General features: G+C 41.8%; 1 protein-coding gene across 1 annotated transcript; it reads right to left on the reverse strand.

The window, feature by feature from the left end:
* Positions 1-13201: 13201 nt before the first annotated feature.
* On the reverse strand, positions 13202-15325 carry LOC129865894 (protein S100-P-like). Its single transcript, XM_055938975.1, has 2 exons — positions 14997-15325; positions 13202-14775 (listed from the first exon to the last, which is right to left on the reverse strand). The coding sequence occupies exons 1-2, from the start codon at positions 15132-15134 to the stop codon at positions 14635-14637; spliced, it is 279 nt and encodes a 92-aa protein (XP_055794950.1). The 5' UTR covers positions 15135-15325; the 3' UTR covers positions 13202-14634.
* Between the last annotated feature and the right edge of the window lie 2838 nt (positions 15326-18163).

Genomic DNA, 18163 nt, shown 5'->3' on the forward strand with positions numbered 1-18163 from the left:
AACCAGACATGCTGAAAAGAAAGTCATTATGTTGCAAATTTCATTCTCTTATTCGTTTTTTTTTATTTTGGCATTTTATATTAAAACTTGTCCGAAATGTTCATCCATATCCTGCTGTCTCCACCCATAAATGTATGGGTTCAGCAAATTTTTTTGTATAAAATGAGATTCTCATTCTGAATCATATTCAACATTATGACTAATTTATTGCTTCAACTGTGACTAGAGTACTTTCTCCAACCCAGTAATAAAGCTAAGCTTATAGTCAAATGGACATATACTGCCTATACTCCAGATATTCTGCACATCTGTTACTGTTCTGCTGGGGGGTGGAGGATTAGGCAGCTGGCAGGTGTAAGACATGGCATACCCCTCCCCAACACACACACACACTATCCACTGTTTCATGCTTGGGTAGCTGGATCCATTCTGTCTCACACTTCATCTGCTCTCTGACACCCAGGGTCGTGATCTTTGGGAATGAGGTGATGACAGGCCTGTTATCCCACAGGTCATTGCCTCATACTGCTACACCTGCTGTGTTAGAGGGTTAACTCACAATGCCAACCGGCTGTGTTAGAGGGTTAACTCACACTGCCAACCTGCTGTGTTAGAGGGTTAACTCACCCTGCCAACCTGCTGTGTTAGAGGGGTAATTATCTTATTGATGACCAAGGTCTTAAAGGTAGATTCAGCGATATGACGTATATGCACAAAGTAAACAGCATAGTGGGTCAATTTCCGCAACAGCAAAGAGCATTGAAGCACAAGGCTAAACTTCTCAGCTGTTTTGGGCCGTACCTACCACACTGTAACAGCGTAAAGCGAACCCGTGCACATGCACAGATACTGTGTGTGACTGTGTGAGAGCGAAGTCTTGAATCTCGCTCATCGTAATATCTGCAGTGCTGCTCGTGTCAACCTCATTAGATATTGACTGTACAAGGGGTCAGTGAGGCTAATCGATGAGGAAGTTGTGGCTTTTCTGCATCGATGAACAGATTTTTCTCTCCCCCTGCCCTGCAGGGAAAGAGAAGTGTTGTATGTATGTACTGTCCTGATCGCTTGAATCACAATCTGCCGTTCGTTACAAGAACAAACTTGTACCAATCAAACTACTACATTATTGAGCCACCATAATGACATTGATAGAAGACACAGTCTATTTGCAATATTAAAGCTGATCCACCCCCTACAAAAATTAAATAATATGTACCCACACATTTTAGAATATTCCTGTAGAGGGAGAAAAGTATAATTTTTCCTATGTATTTAAAAATAAAACATACATTGAAATGTTTTCACCCCTGTCACTACAGTAATTCAATAGTAATTGGGAGACAATTTGTAAAATAGATGGCATAGTTTAAAGATCCCTTATAATCCTGGAGGCCGGATAGTATCTCCTCTGAAGACTCAGTACCAAAACGGCAACAGCCAACATGTCCCTGACCCAGACCCATGATGTCTAAATCAATGTCTCACTTTCAACACCCTCACATCACTGCATGTTCTTGTTCTTCTTGCTCTCTCTCATTTCATGCATATATGTCGGGTTTTCCCGGGCAAACATCGTTATCGTCAGCTGAACTACTTGACGTGTGAACCAACCCGTTCGCATCATTTGTTGTTAGATTTTAATGAAGGTTTTGTCCAGGCCATTAATCACATGTATCACCCTAAATAAAGAGCAATCCTTGCCTTTATGTCATAGGTGTGTTTATATTATGACATCACAGGTCCTACTCTATTTACAGTAAGTGTTGGTTCCGGCAGGCAAGCTGCAGGTGGCTTGTATCCATGCACTTGTTTATGTGACACGTTTAAGTGACAGTAATCCATCCACGGCATTTAAAATGACTGCCACTCTCAAATGACCAATGGGAGACCTGAGCTTCTCGTCATTATGACTACAGTCAACCAATCCTGACGTCCCCTTGAGAGGTCTCTGGAGAAAGATCCCTCCTCCCCACAAATCCATATGTTGTGCTGCTGTCCTAACTGTTGTGGGTGAAGTGGTTTTAGTGGTTTGAAGTTTCTCTCTTTCATTTAGCGTGTTGTATTATCTCTTCTCTCCACCTCTTTCTTCCCTCTCTCTTTTAGCACCCCCTGCCTTTATATACAATCAATGACATGTAGGTGTTCATATTTAATGAACTATTATGTAAGAGTAAAATTAGACTATGTGATAATTACCTCTTTTGTACCTCACCTAAGAGCATGATTTTGTTAAAAACAAGAGCATTTCAACATAACCAAATGATGGTATATGTATAGTCGGAAACCTTTCAGTTGCTGCTGTTGCACATGGACTTGCTTAGCACGTCTCCTACCTAGCAGACAGGGTGTATTTTAAAACCGTACCGCAGGGTTTTAAGAAAAGAATGCACACGCTAACTCACACTTCCACATTCTTTTTTGTATTCAAGCCATGGCTTGCTGAGGTGTACCTGGTTCCTGATGCATAAACACATACTCTCAAATACACAGGAAGGCAGAAAACCCTGTGGTCTGCTATAAGACAGTCGACTCCTGATTTCAGTGCAATACAATTTACTATTATATAAATGTACAATTTAATGCCAATTGACAAGGCCCAATTCAAATACATTCCCTAAATATGTACATGCATGCGCTGGTTTAATGTATACATTCACAACAATCTCAAGCCCCTCAGTAGTTGTGTTTCTTCTTTGATATGAATGATATTTCATTCTGCTCTGTTTGTCTTCAGAGGTCCTCACTGACATCCATAGAAAAGCAAGCAATCCCACTGTGTGTGCTGGAAGGGGTGCCACTGTGCTCCGTCCCGTTCCTCATCATGTGACCCTCTCATAATAATGCTCCACAGGGATCCGTCCATCACCGCAACTCCCCACAGATGCCGGATCTGTGTTAATCCATTCTAGGCCAATCAGGAGCTGTCGCCTATAGGTCATTGAGGTCATCAAGTGCATTGAGAACAACGACAATACCTTGGGACATTAAATAAACTAAAGTTCCAAATGTTTTGATTCATTCGTATGACTTAGAGAGCATTGAGATGTTTGTCATTGACATCCTGTACCCAGCGCTGGGCAATATGGCTAGGATACTGTATCATATCACAATATTAATGGTGGTATGATGGTATTTGACAGTATTTTATGTTTCTGAATAATAAAAGTTTTAAATATGTTTTGTGACTAGTGCATGAAACTAGCATGGCAACAAATGAATTCCTAGTGCCTGTGATTGGTTTTCTCCCTTCTGATGGTTATACACTCAACCAAACTAGGTCAAAACTGACAGTGAAGTAGTCCATTTAATTGAACTTTTAATTTAGATCTGTATCAAAATATTGTTATATTGTAAAAATCCATACCGGTTCATGATATATCGCCCAGCCTAGCTGTAATTACTAGAACAGATAGATAACCAATGCATCTCATCTCAGGTTTCCACTGAGATTATCATAGCATGCCCTCTCCTCACACAGTACCCACAGTACCCTTGCCTTGGTCAATGTGGCGCTTTCTCAACACAAATGCAATTTTAACCACACTCACCATAACCCTTAACCGAACCCTAAACTAAGCACAAATTATACATAAATATGCACAACAGTTTTGTCCTTTCGAGGATTGCCATCTGATGCCATCTGTGTGAAACTGCACCCCCTCACCCTTGAGACTCTAGCAAACCGTAGCCATGTCCCAAATTTTAAAACATCTAAAGAAAGCTAAGGTAACTGAGCTAAACGACTACCGCCCCGTAGCAATCACTTCCGTCATCATGAAGTGCTTTGAGAGACTAGTCAAGGATCATATCACCTCCACCCTACCTGACACCCTAGACCCACTCCAATTTGCTTACCGACCCAATAAGTCCATAGACGATGCAATCGCAACCACACTGCACACTGCCCTAACCCATCTGGACAAGAGGAATACCTATGTGAGAATGCTGTTCATCGACTACAGCTCAGCATTTAACACCATAGTACCCTCCAAACTCGTCATCAAGCTTCTCGACCCCGCCCTGTGCAACTGGGTCCTGGACTTCCTGACTGGCCGCCCCCAGGTGGTGAGGGTAGGTAACAACATCTCCACCCCGCTGATCCTCAACACCGGGGCCCCACAAGGGTGCGTTCTGAGCCCTCTCCTGTACTCCCTGTTCACCCACGACTGCGTGGCCATGCACGCCTCCAACTCAATCATCAAGTTTGCGGACGACACTACAGTGGTAGGCTTGATTACCAACAACGACGAGACGGCCTACAGGGAGGATGTGAGGGCCCTCGGAGTGTGGTGTCAGGAAAATAACCTCACACTCAACGTCAACAAAACAAAGGCGATGATTGTGGACTTCAGGAAACAGCAGTGGGAGCACCCCCCTATCCACATCGACGGGACAGTAGTGGAGAAGGTGGAAAGTTTTAAGTTCCTCGGTGTACACATCACGGACAAACTGAATTGGTCCACCCACACAGACAGCGTTGTGAAGAAGGCGCAGCAGCGCCTCTTCAACCTCAGGAGGCTGAAGAAATTTGGCTTGTCACCAAAAGCACTCACAAACTTCTACAGATGCACAATCGAGAGCATCCTGTCGGGCTGTATCACCACCTGGTACGGCAACTGCTCCGCCCACAACCGTAAGGCTCTCCAGAGGGTGGTGAGGTCTGCACAATGCATCACCGGGGGCAAACTACCCGCCCTCCAGGACACCTACACCACCCGATGTCACAGGAAGGCCATAAACATCATCAAGGACAACAACCACCCAAGCCACTGCCTGTTCACCCCGCTATCATCCAGAAGGCGAGGTCAGTACAGGTGCATCAAAGCAGGGACCGAGAGACTGAAAAACAGCTTCTATCTCAAGGCCATCAGACTGTTAAACAGCCACCGCTAACATTTAGTGGCCGCTGCCAACATACTGACTCAACTCCAGCCACTTTAATAATGGGAATTGATGGAAATTATGTAAAAATGTACCACTAGCCACTTTAAACAATGCCACGTAATATAATGTTTACATACCCTACATTACTCATCTCATATGTATATGTATATACTGTACTCTATATCATCTACTGCATCTTGCCATCTTTATGTAATACATGTATCACTAGCCACTTTAAACTATGCCACTTTATGTTTACATACCCTACATTACTCATCTCATATGTATATACTGTCCTCTATACCATCTACTGCATCTTGCCTATGCCGTTCTGTACCATCACTCATTCACATATCTTTATGTACATATTCTTTATCCCTTTACACTTGTGTGTATAAGGTAGTAGTTGTGGAATTGTTAGGTTAGATTACTTGTTGGTTATTACTGCATTGTCGGAACTAGAAGCACAAGCATTTCGCTACACTCGCATTAACATCTGCTAACCATGTGTATGTGACAAATAAAAAATTTCATTTGATCTCACTCAGACATTACACACAACCTCTTTGGCCTGTCACAGCTGTGAACTATCCCAGTCATTATGAAGCCAAATGGTTTTGACAAGCTGCTCACAACTACACGTGAAAAGTTACCTACATGGCCTCATTTTTATTTAACCTTTATTTTAACTAGGCAAGTCAGTTAAGAACAAATTCTTATTCACAATGACAGCCTAGGAACAGTGGGTTGTTCAGGGCCAGAACGACAGATTTTTTACCTTGTCAGCTCGGGGATTCGATCCAGCAACCTTTCGGTTACTGGCCCACCACACTAGGCTACCTGCCGCCCCCAATGATTATACCCCAGGGTTAGAATGGAGGCCTTTTCGCATGTAGTTTCAACCTCAAACTTATTTATTTTTTTAACCCAAAGGTAATGAGACATAGAGTCATGGACTTTCCCTAGTACAACACTGTGGCTAAATTGAAATAATGATGTCATGATGGCTGTGTTATCTTGGACATGTAAATGTAGTCTGTTTGTAAAGGTGTGATAAAGGAGGCCAAAGTCTCTACTATTGTCACGTTGTTTCTCTTTGTTTCTCTCTCGATTACATCACAACGCAGAACAGTGAGTTGGATTACATCACAATGCAGAACAGTGAGTTGGATTACATCACAACGCAGAACAGTAAGATCATGGAAGTGAGTTGGATTACATCACTCTGCTCACAGCCCCTTCACTGTATCGCCAGTCTGACTGTGGTCAACAAGACTGAGGAATGAATAGCTACCCTACTGGTCTGTGTGAAGACTACTGTGTTGTTTGGTGTCTGTTAGAAGGTCAATTTACTAGATTGTTCCCACCCACTCAGGAACTGACCTGTTGGTGTTGAACTGTGCTCTTCCTCTGTTTGTTTCAGAAAGACACAGAATGTTTCCATCTTCTTTGTGTCCCCACACCTCATGGATGCAAACCAGGGTTGTTGGCGAGCATGGTTCAGGCAGTATGTTTACGTTGTATTGGTCAAAGTTCAAAATAGATAATGTTGAGCAGCTGGAGGTTGGGACTAACTGGGACCCGTGTGTATAGCCAAGTTATCTTTACTCGCTCTGCATTATTGGTTGAGGACTTGGGTCTGATGACAGTCTAAGGCAGACTAGGATCCTGTTTGACAGGAATGTTCAGTAAAGGGCGAGACAGTATAAAATGTAATGTATGTCATGGGTGGGGTGGGTGTGGCTCTGGCCTGTTATGGTGTCTGCAGCTCTCGCCCACCTTACTTCAGACTACACAATTTACCGTCAGACTCAATTCAATGAAATCCGCGTTGCAGTTAGGGCTGTTACCGTGACTGTATTAACGCTACACCGGCGGTCACGAGTCATGACGGCAGTTAAATTCCACGAGACCGTTTAGTCACGTATACTAGGCTTCTCCAAGCTCAGATGCTGCTGATGGTAATTCGTTGCCTAAGAAACTTGCTAACTGCCCGGCACCCAGCACTCTATTGTCCCTCTAATCACTCTGAAATCAATGCAAAAGTGTTCGAAAATCTAATCAAACACCTCATGTGTGCCCATGGGTTCATGTTGCGTAACATTTCTATAGGCTATACAGTTGCGTGAGAAAACAGAGTCATGGCCTCTTAAAGAGGATGATCCCATCAGCTTTCTATAGGCTAGGTCTACTATATCTATTTCTCAACTTTCCTTATATTAAAGCACATTGCTTATATTTACAACAGGAGTATAGCCTACCTGGCTGGCATGAAAATGAACCACGGGGAAAAACGTCCTCCATTCGCTATTTAAGTGCATAGATGACATGTATTTTTTCCCCCTGTCCCTGTTTGCTATTAAGTGCTGTAAAACATTTTTTTTAAATAATAGACTAGTACTCTTAGGAACAAGGGTTCCAATATGGTTATTCATCTGTCCCCATAGGATAACTTTTTGGTTCCAGGTAGAACCCTTTTTGCCAGTGGTGGAAAAAGTACCCAATTGTCATACTTGAGTAAAAGTCTAAAAGTATTTGGTTTTAAATATACTTAAGTATCAAAAGTAAATGTAATTGCTAAAATATACTTAAGTATCAAAAGTACAAGTATAAATCATTTTAAAATCCTTATATTAAGCCAACCGGACCTCATCATTTTCTTGTTATTTGTTTTGTTTACAGATAGCCAGGTAGCCAACACTTAGACATAATTTACAAATGAAGGATCTGTTTAGTGAGTCCGTCAGATCAGAGGCAGTAGGGATGACCAGGGATCTTCTCTTGATTAGTGTGGGAATTAGACCATTTTCATGTTTTGCTAAGCATTCAAAATGTAACGAGCACTTTTTGTGTCAGGGAAATGTATGGAGTAAAAAGTACATTATTTTCTTTAGGAATGTTGTGAAGTAAAAGTAAAAGTTGTATAAATATAAATAGTAAAGTAAATTACATATACCCTAAAAAACTACTTAAGTAGTACTTTCAAGTATTTTTTACTTAAGTCCTTTACACGACTGCTTTTGGGTTTCATGTAGAACTCTCTAGGGAAAGAGTTCTGCATGGAACCCATTAGGGTTCTACCTGGAATCTAAAGGGGTTCTTCAAAGGGGTCTCCTATATGGACAGCCGAACAACCGTTTTAAGTTCCAGTTGGCAACTTTTCTTTCTAAGAGTGTAGTGCCAGTAATACTAAAACTCTCCTTACAGGTAGATTTATGCACCCCCTTTCACTTGTGTATACGGGCAGACGTTTGTTAACATAGTCCACTAATAATGGCTAGCCTATCTGTCCACTAATAATGGCTAGCCTATCTGTCTACTAATACTGACTAGCCTATCTGTCCACTAATACTGGCTAGCCTATCTGTCTACTAATACTGACTAGCCTATCTGTCTACTAATACTGACTAGCCTATTTGTCCACTAATACTGGCTAGCCTATCTGTCTACTAATACTGACTAGCCTATCTGTCTACTAATACTGGCTAGCCTATCTGTCCACTAATACTGGCTAGCCTATCTGTCCACTAATACTGACTAGCCTATCTGTCTACTAAAACTGGCTAGCCTATCTGTCCACTAATACTGGCTAGCCTATCTGTCTACTAATACTGGCTAGCCTATCTGTCCACTAATACTGACTAGCCTATCTGTCTACTAATACTGACTAGCCTATCTGCCCAATAATACTGGCTAGCCTATCTGCCCAATAATACTGGCTAGCCTATCTGTCTACTAATACTGGCTAGCCTATCTGTCCACTAATACTGGCTAGCCTATCTGTCTACTAATACTGACTAGCCTATCTGCCCAATAATACTGGCTAGCCTATTTGTCTAATAATACTGGCTAGCCTATTTGTCTACTAAAACTGGCTAGCCTGTCTGTCCACTAATACTGACTAGCCTATCTGTCTACTAATACTGACTAGCCTATCTGTCCACTAATACTGGCTAGCCTATCTGTCCACTAATACTGACTAGCCTATCTGTCTACTAATACTGACTAGCCTATCTGTCCACTAATACTGGCTAGCCTATCTGTCTACTAATACTGACTAGCCTATCTGTCCACTAATACTGGCTAGCCTATCTGTCTACTAATACTGGCTAGCCTATCTGTCCACTAATACTGACTAGCCTATCTGTCTACTAATACTGACTAGCCTATCTGTCCACTAATACTGGCTAGCCTATCTGTCTACTAATAATGACTAGCCTATCTGTCTACTAGTAATGGCTAGTCTATCTGTCTACTAATACTGGCTAGCCTCTCTGTCTACTAATGATGACTAAGTGACATCTGACTTAATGACACATATCAGCAGGCTTCATATCCACTCAAACTGGTTCGTGAAGAACCAGGAGATACCGTACATGGCATGAGGCTATGACATGCAGCTAACTCCCATTGGAATGTTTAAACCGTCGTTGGCCTGGGTAGTACGTAGAGGTTTCACCATGCAGACGCATTGGGACGTCTCGTGACAGTCACCCTGAAGTAAAGCGTACTTTGAGGCAGACACAAGGGAATGCAGACAGAGGAGGGCTGTGTGTGTGTGTGTGTGTGTGTGTGTGTGTGTGTGTGTGTGTGTGTGTGTGTGTGTGTGTGTGTGTGTGTGTGTGTGTGTGTGTGTGTGTGTGTGTGTGTGTGTGTGTGTGTGTGTGTGTGTGTGTGTGTGTGTGTGTGTGTGTGTACGTGTGTGCACACTGGCAGACAGCTGAGAGGAGCGAGAAGTGTGTCTCTGGTCTCCTCCCTCTCTCCTCTGGTCTGGTCTCCTCTCTCTCTGGTCTTTCCCTCCCTCTACCGACCCCCCCCCCCTCTACTCTCCCTGCCTCAACCCCTGCTCCCTCCCCCATCTCCTGTATCTCCTGACTCCCATAACCTCCTCCCCTCTGGTCCCTAATCCAGAGATAAGCTCCTAATGCCTGCTAGAGAGAGAGAGAGAAAGAGAGAGAGAGAGAGAAAGATAGAGAGAAAGAGAGAGAGAAAGAGAAAGAGAGAGATAAAGAGAGAGAAAGAGAGAAAGAGAAAGAGAAATAAAGAGAAAGAGAGAGAGAAAGAGAGAGAGAGAGACTACAACCACCTTAACGGAAGTGATTTCCTAACCTTCCGTAACAAAAGCCATCACCTATAGAGAGATTAACCTGGAGAGAGTCTCCTAAGCAAGCTGGTCCCGGGGCTCTGTTCACAAACAGACACCACAGAGCACCAGGACAGTTAGACAATTAGACCCAACCAAATCATGAGAAAACAAAAAGAGAATTACTTGACACAGAATCAACAAAAAAACAGAGCAAACTAGAATGTTATTTGGCCCTAAACAGAGAGTACTGTGACTGACCAAACTTAAGGAAAGCTTTTGTACTATGTACAGACTCAGTGAGCATAGCCTTGCTATTGAGAAAGGCCGCCGTAGGCAGACTTGGCTCTCAAGAGAAGACAGGCTATGTGCACCTACCCACAAAATGAGGTGTAAACTGAGCTGCACTTCCTAACCTACTGCCAAATGTATGACCATATTAGAGACACATATTTCCCTCTGATTACACAGATCCACAAAGAATTCGAAAAACAAACCCAATTTTGATAAACTCCAATATCTACTGGGTGAAATATCACAGTGTGCCATCACAGCAGCAAGATTTGTGACCTGTTGCAACAAGAAAAGGGCAACCAGTGAAGAACAAACACCATTGTAAACACAACTGTATTGTAATGCTCGTCTTCCTCCTCTTCTGAGGAGGAGGAGTAGTAGGAAGGATCGGACGACCAAACTGCAGCGTGGTAAGTTTCCATATTTTAATAAAACAAATAGAACACTGAACAAAAACAACAAAGTGAACAAACAAAAACGAAACAGTCCCGTATGGTGACAACACAGACACAGGACCAATCACCCACAACCCACAATGACAAAACAGGCTACCTAAATATGGCTCCCAATCAGAGACAACGACTGACACCTGCCTCTGATTGAGAACCATATCAGGCCAAACACATAGAAACAGACAAACTAGACATACAACATAGAATGCCCATGTAGCAGTGTGATGTTGTTCCCCTAGATTACGCACCAAATTGCACACAAGGACCAATTCAAATAGGCCAGGTCAAGAGGGGATGTTAATAATCTAATAATAATAATAATAATTCAGTGTATTTTTTTATTTAATTACAGCTGCATAGCTAATGTTTTTATTTGGTGTACAAACACTTTTTCATACCAATATTGTACATACAAGTGATTGTAAAAGTTTTGTATATTTTGGTTTGGCCCATCGCGGGTTATCTGTATCCCCATACCACTTTATCGTTCTCTTTTGCCTGACCCTCGGCTAGCAAGGTATGTTGTCCTTGGCTCCGAAACTGTTTAATATAAAATCGTCATAAGGTTATACAATTTACTGTTTTGCAACCATACGTTTGTTATAGTGTGGACAGTGTAGGAATTTATGTTAACAAGTTTCACAGAGCTCACTGACTGGGGTATCTGTTGTAACTTCTAAGTACTTGCGACAGTGGTTGAGTGAGTGTACATGTGCTCGCGCAGGTGCCGGAGAGCTGTGACTGCACCAAGGGTAACGTGTGTGTTGTCTCTTCGTGTGCAGGTATGTCTTTTATTTTGTCAGAATTATGTTCTGTATAGTTTTACTTGTATATGCTGTTGTGCAGCGAGTGTGTGCACGCAGCACCTGTTAATTTCTTTTGGCTCTCTTTTGCCTGACCCTCGGCTAGCAAGGTGCCGGAGAGCTGTGACTGCACCAAGGGTAACGTGTGTGTTGTCTCTTCGTGTGCAGGGCAAATAAAAAGATTTCAACGAGCAGACCATCAGTTGTGGCAGCGTCTTCATTAAGAATTACACAACGCAGAACGAACCACGCTACACCCACTCACATCACACCCTGACCAAACAAAACATAGAAACATACAAAGCAAATTATGGTCAGGGCGTGACAGTACACCCCCCAAGGTGCGGACTCCGGCCGCAAAACCTAAACCTATAGGGGAGGGTCTGGGTGGGCATCTGTCCGCGGTGGCGGCTCTGGCGCGGGACGTGGACCCCACTCCACCATAGTCTTAGCCCGCTTCAGTGGCCTCTTTAGAGCGGCGACCCTCGCCGCCGACCTTGGACTGGGAACCTTAATAAAGGGCCCCACTGGACTGAGGAGCGCCTCCGGACTGAGGGGCGGCTTAGAATGCCCACTCACATCACACCCTGACCAAACAAAACATAGAAACATACAAAGCAAACTATGGTCAGGGCGTGACATGTATTTATTTTCTTTTTTGTAGTTTAACTATTTGCACATTGTTACAACACTGTATATAGACATAATATGACATTTTAAAGGTCTTTATTCTTTTGAAACTTCTGAGTGTAATGTTATTAACTGTTTATTTTTGTTGTTTATTTCACTTTTGTTTATTATCTATTTCACTTACTTTGGCAATGTTCACAAATGTTTCCCAGGCCAATAAAGCCCTTACATTTAATTTAATTGAGACAGACAGAGAGAGAGAGAGAGATTTAGAGAAAGAGGTGGAGAGGGAAGAGAGAGAGAAAGAGAGAGAATATGTGAGAGTGAGGTTGCGTTTAACAATTTTGCAATCCGATTACAGTCTCAGCACGTTTCAAAACAGTCCTTCAAGGTCTTGGTAAATCCCGGGGGAATTGAGAGGAATTTAAGGAATTTGCTTAACCTCTCAAACAAGAATCTAGTACAGTGTTATTTGCAAAAGGGAATTTGATTCTCAATTACAATTACTTTGCATTATACTAGCATGATTTAGGACACATGGTATGTGCCGATTATGTTTTATTTAAAAAAAAAAATACATTGCGCACTCACAGCATGAGGGCAGTGTACCACAAGAGGGCAGCACTTGCATGGTCTTTTTGCATTCATTGCACAACTATATAAGTGTGTCACCTGTATGCCAATGACGATCAATAGGCAAGATAATCAATAAGGAAATTGATTAATGTTTACCAACAATACGAACCGTTCTCCACAAGTACATCATGAATTAGGGGGCGATTTGGGATTGGGCCTTATAGCCATTGTCTACAGTGGTGGAAAAAGTACTCAATTGTCATACTTGAGTAAAAATAAAGAGACCTTAACAGAAAATGACTCAAGTAAAAAAGTGAAAGTCACCCAGTAAAATACTACTTGAGTAAAAGTCTAAAAGTATTTGGTTTTAAATATACTTAATTATAAAAAAGTAAATGGAATTTCGAAAATGTACTTAAGTAAAAGTTCAAGTATAAATAATTTCAACTTCCGTATACTAAGCAAACCAGATGACACAATTGTCTTGTTTTTGTTTATTGATGGATAGGCAGGGGCACTCTCCAGCACTCAGACAGAATTTACAACGGAGCATTTGTGTTTAGTGAATCCGCCAGATCAGAGGCAGTTGGGATGACCAGGCATGTTCTCTTGATAAGTGTGTGAATTGGACCATTTTCCTGTCAAAATGTAACAAGCACTTTTGGGTGTCAGGGAAAATGTATGGAGTAAAAAGTACATTATTTTCTTTAGGAATGTAGAGTGAAGTAAAAGTAAAAGATGTCAAAAATATAAATAGTAAAGTACAGATACCCCCAAAAAATGACTTATGTAGTAATTTAAAGTATTTTTACTTAAGTACTTTACATCACTGATTGTCTATGATAAGGGGTATGTAGACAGGACATGCCAGTCTTGAATAGATCCTCAATGTCTATATTTATAGTTACAGCATCAACAAAATAGTGTACAACAATGTAAAGTACATGTTTGTTACATCACGTATATGCATGCAGCTTTTCATGTTCACATTTATAAAGGAAATTTGCAAGGAAATATCTCTGAGGTGTAATATTGGTTCACATGCTGCGTAGGAGATATGATACCATTGTGGTTTGATAAAAGTTCACTTCCTAAGTGGTTTGTTTCAAGGTGTAACATGCATGTTAACACCTACACACGCTAAAAATAGGCATTGGATCTGAACGGATAGTTTTCAACTGAACACTATGTTCTTCTATTCTCTTTAATGTGGTTGAAAAGTTCAATTCGGTTTAAAGCCTCTGGCTGCATGTTCAATTCATGTGAAAGATTGTCGTTCTGCAGAAGTATTGTCTCTATAATGTCTCTCATCTCATGGGCTGAGCAGAGTGCCACTAATTTAATTCAGTTTTAAACATACCTGTTGCACCAGATGCCAAAATAATCTTTGCTACCTGCCATTCACCTGTCACTTGTGGCCACAAGATGGCCATGAATAGTTTATATGCCAAAACTCCTGCCTTTATTTGTAGTTTGCCCTACTTAACAGCCGACCGTGTATAAAGTGTCTGAGGTGACTCAGATATAAAAAATCAAAAAAATAAATTTTCAAGTAATGTAAACACCTCTAAATTCTTGTATATGATGACATGTTATTTAAGTGGTGCACAAAATAATGAAAACAAGACTGAAAAGATAACATAAATGTATTTTGTAAAAGTGACTAAATATAGGCCTACTCGACAGTCACTGTTTTAAATGCTCCCAGGTAACTGGGACAGGGATTACTTACATTTTCAGCCACAGTTGGAAGACAAGACCACCACACAAATGGATAAAGATGCATTTAGTAAGAAAATGATTATTAACTGATTAGAAACAGAAACAGGGAGATTGGGGGAACTCTGGTCTGGCGGGAGGCACTTGCTACTTGCAGCCGGGCGTGACTCGACCACAATTCTACATGAGGAGCTCAATTCTTGGGGCAGCGGTTGTGGCAGGCGCAGGTGACAGCAGCGACCAGGACTATGAACTCATTGAAGTCCACCTCAGAGTCTCCATTATGGTCCAAAGCCTTCATCAGCTTGTCACAGTCCTCAGGGTTCTTAGAGGCCTGCAGAGAGACAGAGGAGAATGAGGAGGTCCCACAAAACAACATGATTCATCTCAACGACTGTTATTCACACAAATAGCATGATATATAAACTAGAATTGACTTCATGATAAATCAGTAGATCTGAAAACAGCTTGCCCTTTGGATGGGACAAGACAGACTTGTTGAATCTAATACATTTGCTGCAGTGTAGCGTTGGCCTACAGTGCAGTGTACAGTACCTTCAGGAGAGAAGGCAGCTCCTTTTCTATCATGGTCTTGAGCTCAGCCTTGCTCAGTGTGCCCTTGTTGCCCTCGGCTCCGGAGTACTTGTCAAAGGTCTTCAGGAGGATGGCCATCGCTGTCTCGAGTTGGGACATGACTGCTACTGATGATGATAAAGTTAGGGCAAAAACTCCAAGGCAACGTTTCGGCGACCGGACTGGAGGAGAGGTGAAGATACAGACCGAGTGGAATTGAAGTCTGCTTTATATTCTGCTCATGTATTCATGTTGACTGATGTTTGAATCAAGGAACTTACAAAAGCGACTGTTGGCTCAGTGCTTGGGAGGTGGCAGTGACCGATAGTGTTTGATTTGGGGGAGTTTACGGTTGTGTCAACATTATCCTAACATCAAAACGCCTATTGCAAACTTTACCTCAATGACTGGTTCCGTAGAATTCGGTCATGCGATTTTGTCAAATTGGATTTGATTCAAGAATAGTTAAAGTGTTCTTATGAAGGTGTTTGGATCCGGGTGCATTGTGGCTGTTTTCCTTCAGAGCTGCTGTTAGCTTACTTTGAGTGGCTTTTTGGACACAAGCCTAATGAGTTTTGGTTGGCTACATTAAATGGTTACACTATGATTAGAGTGTTTCTGTAGGAGAGTGAATATTCAGTAACTAGAAGTCAGAAAATATCACATCATGTTCTTTGATCAATACCACATGACCTGACCAGGCAACATTCTGGGCTATAGTTGCAGTGTAAGAGAGAATATAGATTATATACCGAACGAAAATATAAATGCAACATGTAAAGTGTTGGGCCCATGTTTCATGAGCTGAAATAAAAGATCCCAGAAGATCCCAGAAATCCATACGCACAAAAAGCTTATTTCCCTCAGATTTTGTGCAGAAATTTGTTTACATCCTTGTTAGTGAGCATTTCTCAATTGCCAATATAATACATCCACCTGACAGGTGTAGCATATCAAGAAGCTGATTAAACAGCATGATCATTACACAGGTGCACCTTGTGCTGGGGACAAGGAAAGGCCACTCTAACATGTTCCATTTTGTCACACAACACAATGCAACAGATGTTTCAAGTTTTGAGGGAGCGTGCAACTGACATGCTGACTGCAGGAATGTCCACCAGAGCTGTTGCCAGAGAATTGAATGTTAATTTCTCTACCATAAGCCGCCTCCACTGTCGTTTTAGAGAATTTGGCAGTACGTCCAACCGACCTCACAACCGCAGACCACGTGTATGGCATCGTGTGGGCAAGCGGTTTATTGATGTCAATGTTGTGAACAGAGTGCCCCATGGTGGCGGTGGGGTTATGGAATGGGCAGGCATTTTTCAATGAATTGCATTTTATCGATGGCAATTTCAATGCACAGAGACACCGTGTCAAGATCCTGAGGCCCATGGTCGTGTCATTCATCCACAGCAATTACCTCCTGTTTCAGCATGATAATGCCCGGCCCCATGTCACAAGGATCTGTACACAATTTCTGGAACCTGAAAATATCCCAGTTCTTCCATGGCTTGCATAGTCACCAGACATATCACCCATTGGGCATGTTTGGGATGCTCTGGATTGACATGTACGACAGCGTGTTCTAGTTCCGCCAGTATCCAGCAACTTCGCACAACCATTGAAGAGAAGTGGGACAACATTCCACAGGTCACAAACAGCCTGATCAACTCTATACGAAGGAGATGTGCAGCGCTGCATGAGGCAAATGGTGGTCACAACAGATACTGACTGGTTTTCTGATCCATGCCTGCCTTTTTTTAAAGGTATCTGTGACCAACAGATGCATATCTGTATTCCCAGTCATGTGAAATCCATAGATTAGGGCCTATTTAATTCATATCAATTGACTGATTTACTTATATAAATTGTAACTCAGTAAAATCTTAAAAATTGTTGCATGTTGTGTTTATGTTTTTGTTTAGTGTAGTTTCCCTAGTCTTAGATGAAGTGTTAGCCAGTCCCAGATCTGTTTGTGCTGTATAGCCAACATATCTGGGACCAGGCTAGAAAAGGGTATCTCCACAGATAGAACAATGAGCCAGATATTTCACTGGATGTATAAATGTGAAGCACCCGGTTGGTGTTTCCACTCACTACCAAATAGGGTAGTGAGAGGAAGCCTACTGGCGGGCAGTGGGAGAAGATGGAACGAGATGGATTTTAGCCGACAGTCTGCACATTTTCTCATCGATTAAACATTTGATCTAAATACAGTTTTCTGTTCCCAAAACTAGAATCTGTTAAAGAACAGAGTGGACTACGTTTAATAGACTTTACTCTTTTCAAAAGTTTGAAAAAATGTAAAGGCGAACTGAGTTATTGCACACGCGCACTTCACAGAGTAGGCGTTCCGTAACGGAAATATGCAGATAATACTAGAACAAGCCAATAGGATCTGTGCTTGGCTCTGCCCACCTCTTTGTTTGTTCTGCCCACTATGACTCATTTGTTCGCATTTGAAACGACAAGTTGTGGTCTATCTTGGTTAAGTTATGAAAATCTTTGGGTATCTCTGTTCTGTGTGTGTATCTGGTCTTCTATAACACTGTTTCCTGGAAATGCTGCTCTCTTTTCTGGTAAACATTTAGGATCCCTGCATAGTGACGCTTTCTTCAAAAGACAACCTGTGTGTCTACATCTTACAGTAATCAATCCCCTGAATTAAACATGTTTGTTCAATATCAAAACACAACTTCATATACATGATTCATCTCTGATGATAACAAGTAAACGTGTGAATAGGAAACCACGGATCTTGCCAGACGGCAGAAGCAGTGAGAATGTGTTACTGTGCCTAACAATTCTGTCTTGGTAGGAGTGCAGCCATGGTAACAAACTGTTGTTTGTTCTTATAAGATGTGAGTAGGTGTGTGTCTGCTTACTTTGTAACTGCAGGACCTAGTGACTCATTGGGGCAAGTTGTAGGATCCTATATTAATATATATAACATATTAAACGTTTACGACTACGGTGAGCATATCATTTGTTAGCTGTGAGCAACTGATAAAAGTGTCAGCTAAACAGCTCTAAATAGCTGAAATGTAAATTTAACTGTCCTTTTTCCTGATCTGTTCCTCAAATAATTTCACAATGTGTATGAGTGTGTGTCAATTTGTAGGGCAATCACATCTACTGTTATTGTA

The sequence above is a fragment of the Salvelinus fontinalis genome, chromosome 11 (genome assembly GCF_029448725.1).
Source record: "Salvelinus fontinalis isolate EN_2023a chromosome 11, ASM2944872v1, whole genome shotgun sequence".
NCBI lineage: Eukaryota > Metazoa > Chordata > Actinopteri > Salmoniformes > Salmonidae > Salvelinus > Salvelinus fontinalis.